This window comes from Electrophorus electricus, chromosome 5 (assembly GCF_013358815.1).
Source record: "Electrophorus electricus isolate fEleEle1 chromosome 5, fEleEle1.pri, whole genome shotgun sequence".
NCBI lineage: Eukaryota > Metazoa > Chordata > Actinopteri > Gymnotiformes > Gymnotidae > Electrophorus > Electrophorus electricus.
The window spans coordinates 3,510,179-3,525,259 of NC_049539.1; the positions used below are offsets into that span (position 1 = coordinate 3,510,179).

At 43.1% G+C, this 15,081-nt stretch overlaps 1 protein-coding gene across 1 annotated transcript in view; it reads right to left on the reverse strand.

Annotated features, from left to right (window-relative positions):
* csmd3a (CUB and Sushi multiple domains 3a) overlaps positions 1-14,436 on the reverse strand; it is a 143,788-nt gene extending 129,352 nt beyond the window's left edge. Inside the window, exons 1-2 of the mRNA XM_035526376.1 lie at positions 14,063-14,436; positions 593-815 (exon numbers count right to left, since the gene is read on the reverse strand). Of these exons, the coding sequence (XP_035382269.1) occupies positions 593-815; positions 14,063-14,240 (401 nt within the window). The 5' untranslated portion in view covers positions 14,241-14,436. The remainder of the gene's footprint in view (positions 1-592; positions 816-14,062) is intronic.
* Positions 14,437-15,081: the final 645 nt, after the last annotated feature.

A 15,081-nucleotide genomic window follows, 5' to 3' on the forward strand; every position in this document is an offset into this window, starting at 1 on the left:
TGCTGCTTGTTCAATATCTGGGCCTGGAATCTGATGAAACATGGCCCTGAATTAGTGCACAAATTAGTTACAATTTACATAAACAGAAAATCAGCTTGTGAGAAAGAGGCCGTGTTTAGAGGAAAGGGGGGTGCTACGGATAGAAGGGGGAGAACCGAGTGGTGGAGATACTCAATTCTCACACCTCCAGTAGTCTGTAACCACCATTGTTCCAACCCTGTAATTACCCCAGCATGGGGCCAGGAGACATACCAGTCTCACAGGCTGGGAGACTAAGCAATCGTTTCTGGGTGGGTGGGGCTTTCATTTCAACGACGGTCGGCATCGACGCGTTCACAGCGCTTCATGCTACGCTAACGTCGAAGTCACCGCCCACAGCGGTCCGGCAGCTGAGAGCCTCTGGAGGCACACAGCAGTGGAGGGAAGGCACAGTCCACCGAAGGAGTAGGCCAGCAGCACAGGGCACCGGGACTCGGACGGAAGGGGCGGTTTCAAGAGCCAGGGTAGAGCCTGAGGGCACAGCGCGCAGAAAGAGTGCTGCTCACTGTAACAAGCGCACGGGCAAAAGTAAACACACTAGAGGAACACATACCTCGTTCGGAAGTTTGCAGGGTGAGGGTGCCCGTCGTATAAAGATACAAAGTCGTATTCCTCTTCCACGGCAAAGGATTGAAAAACTATATGGATTCTGTTTCTTTCCTCTGCTTCAATAACCCAAGTACAGTTCGCACCATTTGGATATCCTTGTGGAAATCCGGGACTTTCAATGGTCCCGTTCATTCCTTTTAACGTCCCACCACAAGTATAAATGAAACCTGAAACACAAGAAAAGAAAGAGAAAAATGACATTATTTCGTGGTGCAGTGCAAACGTGGGTGTGCTGTTCGGTGGCAGATTCAGACATGCTTTGACACAAGCATCAGATATGAGAAACACTGGCATTTTCCTTTGTATTCGCTCTAGTCATTTACCTCTGGCTCGTGTGTCCCAAAAGCCTGCAATGCTGGCTTGTGTGTTTTTTTGTGAGATTTCTTAAATAACCAAAATGGTCGCTAAAAATCTATGGCAGAAGGATTTAATGAGTCACAACAGGTAGAAGGCAATACGCGTGGATGCTAAGATTCCATTCCATGGCTGTTGAGTAATGGAATCCTTCTTCTTCACATTTCAGCAAAATGAGAGGGATAAATACACACCTGGCAACCCACAAGAGGTGAGGCAAAGAGGCTTTTTTTTTCTTTTTTTTTTCATCAGCAACGAGCAGTTGAACATACACTGGTTTTCTATTTAGCTCTCACCTCTTCTTTTAAGGAGTAATTAGCTTTTACAAGCGCAGCTAACAGAGGAGTCTTTTTTTCTGCCCTCCACACACATAGTTTTCTTCTACGGCCGGATGTGTTAAAGGGAAAATGTCCACGCCGACACACAGACACTCACAGCCCAGCTTTCGCCTGACATACTCGGACACACACGCAGGCACGCGCTGGTGGAGGTTCGTCCCAGTTGTTCAGTTGCTCTGATACTGTGATATCATTGTATTGCAGCTGATGCAAATGTGAGCAGAACCTACTAGCCTGCTTTGAGGACAGATAGCATTTCCAAAAAAGTAACATAAATTAATAATAATAATAATAATAATAATAATAATAATAATAATAATAATAATAAACAACAGTCACAGGATACTGTAATTCGATAATTAATTCAGCAGCATCTAAATAATGAATGATCACAAATCATGGGGTGGGTGCTTACATAACAGCAGTGCAGAACCAAAACGTTACATCACTGAGGCCCAGACGCCCTTCAGAGCTGGACGAGACTTTCTACCGCTAACGTTTCTCGAGAGGGTCCGCGTGCAGATAGCGCTCTGCAGCGTTCCAGTACGGAGTTCAGCCTCGCGCACTACGCATGCCCTTGTTGACGCGTGAAATCCAACAGCGGTGGTGGCGAGCCCTTTACAGTGCCAGTCAACATAACCTGCATTTAACCTTGATTACACGCCTCGAGTGTCTGAGAAGACGCTGCTACGCTTATATTTAAATACTCGCCTGAACAGTGTTGCATTTATCATACGAAAAGTGTCATTAGTTTAATTAGTTGTATTATACCCGTGTGAGAACCTTGCTGTTTGCTGGCAGTCTGAGTAGAGGAGGATGGCCTAACTTTGCTAACCAGGATTCTGAGTCTTTATATCAGAAGTCTTAAAATCAGACACTCTCAAGTCTGCAACTGTGCATCTACCAACGTAGTGTGGGACAAGTTTATCTGGCATGATTCCTCAAAAAAAGAAAAGAAAAAGAAGTGAATCTGGCATAATTCCTGTGTTTCAGCGCAACACTTCCGAGCAACAACACCAAAAACACCAGTGGTACTTTTACAGAAGAAGTACGCTGCCCGCTGTGCTACTATGTGGTCCTACATGTCGAAGGGCATCACTCATTGCAGGTGCCAGTCTCATGGCCACGTAATAAATATGAGTGCAGGTACTTAGAAGGATGGCACTGCGCCCTTGCCAAGAATCCCAGACAGTGGAAGGCTCCACAACCTCAGATGACAGAGCACAGCCGAGACAAACCTAGCATGATAAAAATGCCTCCATGGAGCAATTTATTTTATTCTTATTTTATATTCCAGCTCTGTTTCCTTAGGGCTCAAAATGGCATTAATATGGTATCTATTTAAGTATGGTATACAATATTTATAAACATTTACACACTGTAAAATTATGTAGGAGGAACTATGACTGTGATGGAATGCTGTCATTGTTTGTTTTAATGAATTTCGCAAATTATTAGCAAACATTCATCAGATTTGAGCAAACTAATAGCATACATTCATCAGATTTGAGCAAACTAATAGCAAACATTCATCAGATTTGAGCAAACTAATAGCATACATTCATCAGATTTGAGCAAACTAATAGCATACATTCATCAGATTTGAGCAAACTAATAGCAAACATTCATCAGATTTGAGCAAACTAATAGCAAACATTCATCAGATTTGAGCAAACTAATAGCAAACATTCATCAGATTTGAGCAAACTAATAGCAAACATTCATCCAGTTCAGCTCAATTCTTTCTCATTGCCGTAGTGCATACACTCCATAGAGTGACCATAAACAATATATATGGCATTTAGCACTAGCAAAGGAATTGGCTATAGCTTCAAGAATGTATCGGTCACAGTTTCACCTTATTTGTAGTCTGATACCAATATGTTATAGATGTTGTTTTTACCAAGGGTTTAATAAACACAAACGCTTAGACGTCATGCAAATATCACTGAAGCATGCTAGTGCATATCAGTTTGACTCAGAAGAATATGTAACTAGGGAGATGTAACCCCAGTTTAGAACCAAAAGATGCTGACCAATCAGCGAGCACTGTGCAGGTCTGATGGTCATTGTTATGGCAAAGGCTTTCAGAGGCTCAGTGCTGCCTGCTCATTGGTCCAACGCTGAAAGCCTTAAAAAGAGGAAAAACTCTAATGTGGAACAGAAAAAAAAGCTAGATCAAAAAAAGTTAATATCAGACAATATATTGGTAAAAGCAATTTATTAGTCCAGGTCTGAAGGTCCAGATTGCAATAAACTCCAGCCACTGTTCATCCAACTCAAGCCAAGGTTGGAAATTGCACCATTATGGGCCTTTTTCGCCCTTCATGTTTGTCATTTATTCTGCTACACAGGAGCCCCTCCTCTAGCTGCAATCAGCATCGCCATCTCTCGCCCTGGAAGGGTTAAAGCCTTTGCATTTAATTCCAGCACTTATTGGAAATGGCATGTAGGAAAGAGCACTACACAGCTCCACTTTAACGGATCCGAATTTAAAGTGACTGAGTTCTGTTGGCCCCAAGTGCCCACGCACAAAAAAAAAAAAAAAAAAAAAAAACCAACTAAAAAAACCCCAGCCCACCTGAAGGGCCTTTCTGATGAACAACACGCATCAAAATCCATTTTGGATCCTTACAGCGGGCCTCATTTTCTATTTCTCTCTCTCTGGTGGCGTGGCATCCCATCTTATCTGTCGTTTGGCCTGATGGCATGCCGCCCTCCCCAGGGGTGACCGCTGACACAGCAATGGAAGCACTGCCGCCACTGGACGCCATAAATCTCGAAGAGAAACGGCATTAACTACAGGCCAGGCACGCCAGGCAGGGAAAATGGGTCAGTCGTATGAATCAGCATCTAAACACATAAATCTCATTCGGAGAGAAGCGGGAACAGGAGATGGAACGCAGCTGCTTCTGCTGTGGTTAAACACATTGGCTCCATCCGGGAGCACTCGGCAGCAGGGCCCTGGTGGCCGCCGTACGGAGAGCCATCAAGACTGATTTGTTTTTAGTGGCAGATGCAGCGAGGCAAGGATGGCAGTAGAGCTCCATCTCATCCCATCACACGCACACCGCTGGGCCAGAGAGGGGCGTGGCACTGACCGACTCCAGATGCTCCGGGAATTGGACGCCCAAGAGGGCCCGTCCTCGGGTTTTCCTAGTATGGTGTTGAGACATGCGAGACATTGTGCTGACGTTATGTTGGATCCCCTCATAAAAATGAAGAAAGAGTATGTCTTAAAGTAATAGTAGCTAGATTAACTTTTTTAAAAGCGAATGTCATGGGACGCCTCTGTGTCAAAAATAACTGCACTTGATTGCACAGTGCATCATCTCCACATAATTACTGTATAATGCAAAATAACTGGAATTATTTCTACTGAGCATCTGCAGTTCTTGACAACAACATTGCCACTCCTAGAGGAACTTTGGCAGATTAGCAAACTTCAGACGGAGCCGCAATCTTTGTGGCGTCCGGAGCACCCCACATAAATGCGTTTTGGCTGGTCTGAGAGCCCGGCGCTGTTCAAGACGGCTGATCATACCACGTAGGTCCTCAGCTCGTTCCGTCCGGAGAGGAAATCCAGCACTGATTTCCCTGGAGCTGGCAGGAGAGTAAACCAGCGGGACTCCCAACACAAGCAAGCCTTGATCATATGGAGCAGGAAGCCCTTTGAAGTCGGACAAAGAAGGTCAAGCTATGAGCTTAGCGCTACTAAGGGAGGCTGAACAACAGGCGCAGCGCAGGTGCAAGCCCTTGTTTACTTTCCGTCTCAAGCCGAAGGGTCTGCTTCCATTCGGACGCATTACACTGAACTTCAAGACGCTCTTCAGTGCCTGCTAGAGAACCAGGGCATCTAGAAGGAACGGCTCAAAGGTTTTTTATGTTGTCTAAACCTATTTTAGACAACTCAAACCTCAAAAGGTTGCTTTGTGTTGAGCTTATCATTCAGAATGTATATATGATTCACATCTCATGAACTATTATTAATATTATTATTATTATTATTATCATTATTATTACAGTGCCAAATGCAAAGTAAGATTCTATTATATAACTCAAATATATCAAATGCATCATGCAAGTTTATTTGGAGATATATGCCTAACCAAAGTGGAAAGTCATATTTAAGTAAAGGCAACTACTGCCTTTGGCAAAAATAGTGATGACAGGATTTTGTTTTAACTTGTCAAACCTGAGTGTAATGGTTTTAAAAAGGCACAGTCTTGCAGGTTACCCAGCAAACACTGACAGTCTATTAACAATGACATTTATGAAAAGTCAAAAACACAATAGTTCTTAGTCAGGACAGGAGATAAGAGAGTGTGTTTTAATCATGAGAAGTCCCTGAGCCCTTTCTAGGAACATTAAAGCGCACACCTTAATGGAGCTAATCAAACATTATCACTACCAATTAACAGCATTCACTCCTGCTAGAGTACACTGTGATATTAATGTTGGATCTGGTTAATACTTTTTAAAAAGCCTTTATGATCATCGAAGGTCTGGCGTTAACCTTGTGAGATAAGCCACATACAAGAGCAGGAAGGTGTCAGTCCAGGAAGGTGAATGTTAGAGAAAAGCAGGGTTACATCTGAGGTGTGTCTTCTATGGCAATGCTGGCAGGCCGAGTCTTTACGAAACGGCCGTTGTCGAGTCACGAGCCACATCTGGGGATTATTTGAGATCGGTTCAGATATTGAAACTGCAGTAGTCAGTGAGATTATTTTCATTTATGCCAAATGAGAGTTTTAGCCTTTTAATGTGTGTGTAGTTAACGTGCTGTAAAACGTTTTCTCAAAGGTACCATTCTAACTGATGCATGTGCACTCGCGGAAGCAGTGGCTGGCTTAGGCTCCACTTAGGCGCCAGGGGCCGTTTGAAACTTTCCGAGCCGAGCCAATGGATAAACCCTCTGTAGCTGAGTATTCAATCAGACGCCTCACATAATGTTGATGGAGTCAGAAAACACTGATACATGGTAATACATACAGAATAAGCTATTTATAAAACCTATATAATATATTAGCAACACAAGAGCCTGCATGCTTTTACAGTGCATTCATCTTCCTCTCAGTGCTTGCATGCAGCAGTGCAGTGGATGGATCCCCATGCTGTAGCTCACTGCTTCAGGCTCCGAGCAACACACTCTTATTATTATTATTGTGATTCTCCCAGGCAGCATACCTCAACTTACATTTTTCATTCAGATCCATGTTTGCACAGTACAGTTAATATTTATTTTAGTGATTCAATTATGAAGGAATAACGAGTCGAGCTACTGTGTTCATCCCATCCCATCACTTACATTTAAATCCCCGTTCTGAATAATGCCACCCTGCCAAGCTAATTAGGCATTTTGTAATTAAAACTGTGCAATTATTCTTTAGTAAAGGAGAAAAAATAACTCAGAGACTGAAATTATAGTAGTTAGTCTAGTAGTTGAGATGTTTTGGTGCATCTCAAACGCAGAATCCAAAATGCAAAGAGAAAATAAATATACTGATTACCCCACCAATTTCATCAGCTGGGCTAATCATAAATATTAACCAAATGTTACTTGGGTGCAACCTTTCAAGCTAATTACCTCTGATGAGATTGGAGGGGTTTATGACAGACTGCCCTGTGAATAACACTTTCAACTACTTCACATGACTAATTGATCCACTAAGTGACTCTCACCCCGTTCCACACAGAGTCTGAGAACGATTCGGCGCAGCCCTCGAGAGTCCTGGCGCGCTCCTCGCTCTAATGACAAAACGCTTTGCTGAGGGGCCATTTTAGTTCCTCAGCAGTGAGCCCAAATGTCGCGAACACAGAAGGCCTTCCTTTAGAAGCTGTGCCTGCGCCGAGCAGGGTGCTTTGACGGGGAGGTCAACAGGAGACTCCAAAAGACAGAAAGAGGAGAGGCATATCCTGACATCCCTCGTCATACTTTCTCGGGCAGGGTCTCAAAACGGCCACGTCACTTACCCCGCATTGTGGTTAAAATAACGTATTTAGTACGGGGCCATGGCCTTTTCCTTTTAAATAAAGTGTAAAGTTTACTCTGAAAGGTCACCCGCACCATCACGCGGATTTTATTGCGCGCATGGGCTGCTGCTGAGCTGGTGCCATTGGGCGTGTAATCAACCTCCAGAGCTGCACGTAACACGACGCTCGTTAGCATCACAAAGGAACCGCCTGCCATTTATACAGGTGTGTGTGTGGCAGGCTCACGGTCCCGCCAAGGCTCAGGATGGACACGGACTCCTGCAGGTCGGGAGCAACGCACTCGAACCCTGCAGTTAGACGTGTAAATGTGAAGCCACGTATAGATGTATAGCACCAGCGCTTAGCTTCCTTCTGCTAGCAAGAGCCATTGTGTGTTGATGTGCTCCTCGCTGGCACATGAGGAGAGAGCTTACTGCAACATCTCTGATCTGTCTAAAACTAGACATTACCTTGGCCACAATCTAATTCAGTTGTAATTTGTACTTCCAATACATTTTGGTGCATTTTTCTGTTCTACATGCCATCCAGATTACAGACTCATCATGCTGTTTGAATCTATAATTGGACTGGGCCACCATTCTGGGCTCAGGCTAACAAATATTGGCTACTAAAATGTTGTTTTTGCCAATATCGGTGCTACAGCCAAATACTGCAAGCCCTGCCACTGCGTGTAGTTGAGTTCTCCTGTAACCCAGTGCCAGACAGGATTGAAGTAAAGGGCCTGATCCCAGCTCTGCCCTGCACAAGGAGAACAGTCTCCTGTCTCACTGGACATCAGAACTGGTGCACTGCAGCAGAGAATGGCACACGAGCACAAAGGGCCGGCCGGAGCCGAGCTCCAGGAAACACATAACATCTGCACTGCAAGCAGAGCGATTTCCCACCCTTCATTAACTCTCAATGAGTCACTGATTAGGAAGGCAGAGTAACAGAAAGTGATACCGTGTCCCTGTGATGTAACCTGTTCTTCATAGCGCGTGGCTGTCTGTCCATACAATGGAAGCATTTTATTTAGGGAAGGAGGAAGGAAGAAAAAGAGATTTACATTTACATGTACATTTACATTTTTGGCATTTAGCAGATGCTCTTCTCCACAGTGACTTACAAAAGTGCTGTTATCTACTCACAGAATGCATCCTAGCCAGTACAGTAGGTTAGAGTTCAAGATATTCAAGACTTCAAGAAACTAGTGCTTATTGTAGGGTATTGTTTATTGCACTTATGATGTTGACTAACAAACTCTAGTACTTATTGTTCATTGCACTTATCGCTGTGTGAAAGCTTATGTATTTTGTAGTTCTAGGCATCAGCACTGATCCCTGTATTTCTACAGTATTCTAGATCATTGGTATGTTGGACTCTAACCTACTGCACTGTACTAGGATATTCTATGAGTAAATGACAAAGCACTTTTGTAAGTCCCTCTGGATAAGAGCATCTGCTAAATGCTGTAAATGTAAATATAAATGTACTTGTAAGATATCATTGAACTAGAATACTGTTGAAATACAGGGATTGACACTGATGCCTAGAAGTGCAAAATAATTCTAAGCTCAGTCAAAGATAAGTGCCATAAACAATACCCTACAATAAGTACTAGAGTTTCAGTTACTCAACATAAATGTAGAATCAGTGATCATTTAAATATTCCACAAGTAGATGGGTCTTCAGTCTGTGTTTGAAGACTGTAAGGGACTCTGCTGTCCAGACAGCCAGAGGAGGCTCATTCCATCATCTGGGAACCAGAACAGAGAATAGTCTCCATGCTTGTCTTCCAAGAGACTTTGACATACTTGAGGTAGGGATCAGGCTTTGACCATCGACATCATGTATGGAGGGGCTGGTCCATTTTTGGCTTTGTAGGCGAAAATCAAGGTTTTAAATCTGATGTGTGCAGCTACTAGGAGCCAATGAAGGGAGCGCAGCAGCGGAATAAAGCGTGAACTTTGGAAGATTGAAGACCAGTCAAGCTGCTGCATTCTGGACATGTTGCAGAGGTCTGATGGCTCTTAAAGGAAGACAAGTAGCGAGTTATAGTATTCTAGCTTTGAAATGAAGAGACAGACAAATAGAGAGAGAGAGAGAGAGAGAGAGAGAGAGAGAGTGATAGAGTGAAAGAAAGAAAAGAGGAACAAAAGAGGAAGACTTCATAAACCTAAACTTCAGTGCCACTACTCATTTAATACAATTAGGGAATTGGGGGAAAGACAAGACTAATCATTATTGCTTAGCTGTGTCACTGGGAGCTGGGAAATCAGCGTTTCCCCACCGAGGTAATGAAAGCATCCACATTATTTATCCAGAGATGAGCCTTGGCTGATACAGCAGCTGAAGCGATGCAAAAAAACCAGGCCATCATTAAAAAACAACGCTCTGACCTCTGCGCCAGTAACATAGGGATGCCAATCGATGGAATTAAATTTGATGAAAGGTTATTTCACTGGCCTCTGCCTAGATTTTCAGGGAAGTGCACTTATTATTAAAAATGCATCAGGAGAGTCTTGAAGGCAGCCTGTGCATTCCTTGTTTGGCCAAGGACAATACCCCAGGATTTGAAATTACTTCAAAGTCACTGCCTCCACGCCTGTGGCCCACACTTCATCCCTGGGATGCACTTCAAAGAAAATGTTTTTATGCATTGATTGACTTTTTTAAATGTATAATAAAAGATGGCAGTGAGCAGAGCTGTCCTCTGTACATCACACTAATATGAGGAGCATAAAGTTTACAAAAATTGCTTTAGCATGAAAAGGAAATGCATTCAGTCATAATGACAAATATACATCAAAACACCATTAAAATCAAATCATTCCGTTTGCCTTTCAGAGAACCCATTTAAAAATGTGTCATCTTCCATCCAAATAAGTGCTGAATCACTACAAGATTATTTCCCCCAATATTAGGCAGAACACACAATCGAATATTTGTATTTTGTAAAATGAAGGCATGTTATCTAGCTTCTAACACAGTCTGATGTGATGCTACCCCAATAAAATGAACCACTTCTTCATAAACTAAGGTTCACCTTTAAGAAATTAGATAACCCTATTTGGGAGACATCTGTTAAGTATCACCTCATCACAGATCCTGTGCAAATTCTGCAAAAGGCCACAGTCAAGTGAAACCATATATTATCTGCCAGACACAATTTGTGCAAGACTACTGAAGGGAGAACTAGAAATCAGTAGCACCTCCTACATTTAATATGATGGAAAATTACTGAGAGGACTTCAAAATTAAAATAAAACTGTTTATAATAATTTTACTATGAGGGCTATAATTTGTGAGTCATTAGTTGAGGATCTTATCGTTGAACATAGATATTCATACATGGAATAACACAAATAAAAATGTGTTTACTCATTTTACTACTGTATGGACCATTTTGTAAAACACAGTTATTAAACAATAATCTGTACAAATTCAATATCATTTTTCTGTACAACTTCAATAAAATGTTATATTTATTTTTCTGGAAGGTTTGAAAATTACATATTTAAAGTACAAAATTCTATTAAGCAAGTCAAGCAATATTATAGCCCACAAGAAATCCATCATACTAACCAAAAAAACCAACCGTTTTCAATCCCTGACATTATGCCTGACTACTTAGTTACTTGCTCACTGTAAATACACTAAAGCTGAATCGCATCAGTGCTGAATTGGTCTAGCTACCTCCCAGACACTGTCTGATTAAGTTCTCCATTACTTCTGACATCCCTGCTGTTCATCAAGGACATTCTGCTATGAACCAGAGATCACGGCAACAAACAGACGAAGACCCTACCGCCGCATCCTGCAGCTCCCATCCACTCAGGAGAAGCTGTTCCGCCAGCGACCCCCGTACCAGCCAGGTGCTCTTGGTCTTGGCACGGCTGGATGAATCCCACTGCCCTCCTGGCTGTCCCACGGGCATGCGTGCCAGTGCCCACCTGCTTGGCGGCTTCCCCAAACCTCTCTCTCATGCGAATCCTCTGCTGATCCCACCACACACAGCAAAGGCTGTGCAGATAGCTCTAATCCCAGGGCCCCGCTTCTCGCTTCTCACGCAAACAGCATTCCAACCAAGTTGTCGCGGTTCAGATGAGCCCGAACAGGGAGCCCAGCGGCCCTCTGAGAGATAAGCGTGCTCAGGAAGAAAGATCTTTCTCTCGCCGGGTCCAGGTCCTTGTGCGGTGGGAGCTGATTATTTCTGGCGTAAACAGCACATACTTTGTCTTTCTTCCAGGACAATACATGCTGGGACCCAATACAGGGCTGCATCTAATACTGTCACAAAAGCACAGGACTTCTGAAAATCCAATTTAAAAACAGCTAGATGGGATGTAGAGATAGATGCGGCTTAATAACTCTCATTCCATGTGTGAAGCTGCTGCAATGATTATCAGCTTGATTTTACACAAGAAAAGCTCACTGCACCTGTTGTTTATTTTCAGCAGACTGAAGCCCCACATTGAACGTACCCTGTCTTTAAAGTGGATGCCTCAGTGTACAATTAAATTATACCAGCAGATATGGGTCTCTGTATCTGTTTATTTTTATAATATGATAAAATGGACTGTTAACTTGTTGTGAGCGTTGGTTTTCGTTATTTTGATTACACACTTCCGAACATGTCAAAGACAACCCACGCACTAGAGGATATTAATTATGATTCACACATATCAGTAGAAGTTCAAAAATGGATTTCTGAGCCAGAACTGGGCTCTTTTTCAAAGTGGACTTGTGAGCGTGAAACTGTATGTCCATACTGAAGTATTCCAAATATGTACACGTGAATGCTTTAGACACATGATGCACGGTTATCTACTGTCTACCTCAGTCTACCTCACGATCTTGTCTCCATGACTAAGAGCAAGGTCATATCATTTTGATGAATGTGCAGCGCCCACATTCTGAAAGCCAAAGAACATATGGAAAGTAGATGAATAGGCTTCTTCTCCCACTAAAAGAACGTCAGCATAAGCTCAGGAGAAAACCAGCTCCAGATCTTAGGAGGTTCTTCAAACATTACCAATGGGCAAGTGTCACTCCTGAGATTCTCTTTGATACAGCATAAATGGTGGACTAATGTTGGTGATGAAAGCGAGCAGTGTACATTATTCATAAACATTTATTTAGATTTCCTCAAATTTATGTTAAAATTATACTTTAAATGAATCTAGAGAGAAAACTGTCACGTGCAGCACTTGAAGGTAGCGTATCAGCTTCTAAGGGGTTAAATCAGACATGTAAACCAGCGGCGGTGTCCGCTTGTCACTTCACCTGAGTTCCTCATTGGAAACAGAGGCACGTTTATAGACGCTGAGCACAGTTCTGATGTTCTGGCAATGAGTGGCAAAATATGCAGATATGTCGATTATGTTACGATGCACTGCAAGGTTAAAGAGTGCATTACGCTAACGGGGTAATACACAAGGTCAATGTGTGTGTGTGTGTGTGTGTGTGTGTGTGTGTGTGTGTGTGTGTGTGTGTGTGTATGTATATATATATATATATATATATATATATATATATATATATATATAAAATTATGATATATTATCTATATATAAAAAAACAATGAATACAGAATGGGAAACATTTAAATGGTGTCATAAGCCTGAAAAGAAAGTACTGGGGAGAAACGTTAAAGAAGACAGGTGGACTACCGAATGCAAGTGTGAAGAAGACATCGCTGTGACAGCGCAAAAGGGCCCTGTGGACGGAGAGCGAGTGAAATCTCTGCGTCCATTAGTTCAAAAGCCCATATCCATTTATTTGCTCTTTTCCTTAAGATGAGATGCTGTCCGTGTTTGAAGCGCTGATGTGCACCGCACTGTCATATGAAGCGTCTGCGCCTGCGCGCGCAACAATTAGTTCTTCAAGCTGTGTGCTTTTAAAAGGGAAAAAACGCGTAATTTTTTAAAAATATGCAGGGAAAAGTGCTGCCGTCCTGACCGTCATTTAAAATGATCGACAATTGCCGATCCGAAACCGGCAAGTCTCGTTCTTTTTTCCGTTAAAAGACCGTTTCTTGCTTCTAACATGGCAGATTAATTGCGTATTTTGGAAATGAAGTCTACCAGCACCCTTGTGTGATAGACAGTAATCTAAAGTAATCAGTAATATATTGTAATGCAAACTTTAGAAAATGGACAGTACGCTTAACTTACACTTAGCAAACCTTTTTGTACAACCCTTTACAACAGTAGACAAAACGCACCAAACACATTACACAATTTAATCCACATGGAACTATTTGGCTTCTCAAAGGGAATATGGTTATTAACACAGTAAATCACTATCGAGGTCGCTGAAACATCGCGCAGCAGCTTATATCCTGAACACAAAGTGTTAATGCAGTAGTGCCCGAGCAATACCCCCAAATCAATGGTACCGAAGACAAACCAACGCTGTTTGTGTTTATTCCTTATAACAGGGTACCTAGTGACAGAAAGCACCCTAATAAATGACGCGTTGGCTCGCCAGGACCAAAGATCATCTTAATTTAGAGCTGTTAAGACATAAATGTGACCCTAGTTGATTTAAATTCTTGGCTATATCCCTCCAAACGCATGTTTATTAAGCACCCTCACTCAAAGACTGCATTGAGTGCCGAATCTTCCCTGCGAATTGGGCTCCTCAACTCCTCAGCGAAACCTTGCGTCCTCTGCAGCGCGTCCACGCACGAGCAGCACCGCACCTCCTTACGAAACGAGCGGAATCAGGAGACCTCGTCCACTTACCATGCACGCACGTGAACGCCAAGGAAAAGATTAGATTCCAAGCGAGAAATCCCGCTTTAATCCTCATTGTTTTAGCGTTATGGGAATTCGTCCGACCACATTTGATACATCCTCTGTTGGAAACGACTAAAAATCCGTTCCATACGGCGGCATATCCGTCACTAGAAACTGTTTTCATATTCTCAAGTGTCCTAAAGAAATGAATATTCCTCGCGCAAAGGGGCAGCGCGCGGCTGGGCGGCTAGCGAGCGGTCACTTCTCGGTATGAGGAACGTTACAGGGATTTTTAGGATAGTCCAGCAACCTTGACGAGGACTCAACCATCTCGCCGACAGGGGCACAAAGTAGACTCTGTACTCTTCTGGAGCCTCTTTACGCCGTTCGTCACTTTCTTCCCACTCGGTAGGCAAACCACCTGACAGCAATGACTGCCGTTTTAATGAATGTTTAACCAAATGCTCGGAAACAACAGCGAAGGGGTTTGATTTCCACCCATTAAAAAGGTTCCACTCATCCGAGCATGAACACAAGTTCCCGCAGCGCGCAACATATTTTCGTCCGTGAATCCGCCAAAAAAAACCCACGAGCTTCGAGCGTGCAGTGCGTGATATGTGCAACAACCATGCAACTTTTCATCGCTGCATTTTGAAGTATATTCTAGAAAGTCCACTTAAGATGGAAATCCAGTCCCACATTAAAAATGTACCAAGAACTGTGCGGTTTTAGAGGCAGTCTTCTGCCATCTATGGGTTATACTGCTCCCAGTTCAGCGCCCCCCCCCCCCCCCCCTCTCTCTCTCTCTCTCTCACACACACACACACACACACACACACACACACGCACACACGCAGACACGCGCGCGCGCGCGCAAACACACAGTTGCGCGTCACACGGTGACAGAATTCGGGAGGCGGATAAACCCAAATGGAAGTTGTGACGTGTAGATAGTCAATGTTCCGCGGAACATCAGAGAAATGGAGGAAAATCGTGTCATAACATACAGATTTTTAAAAAATAGT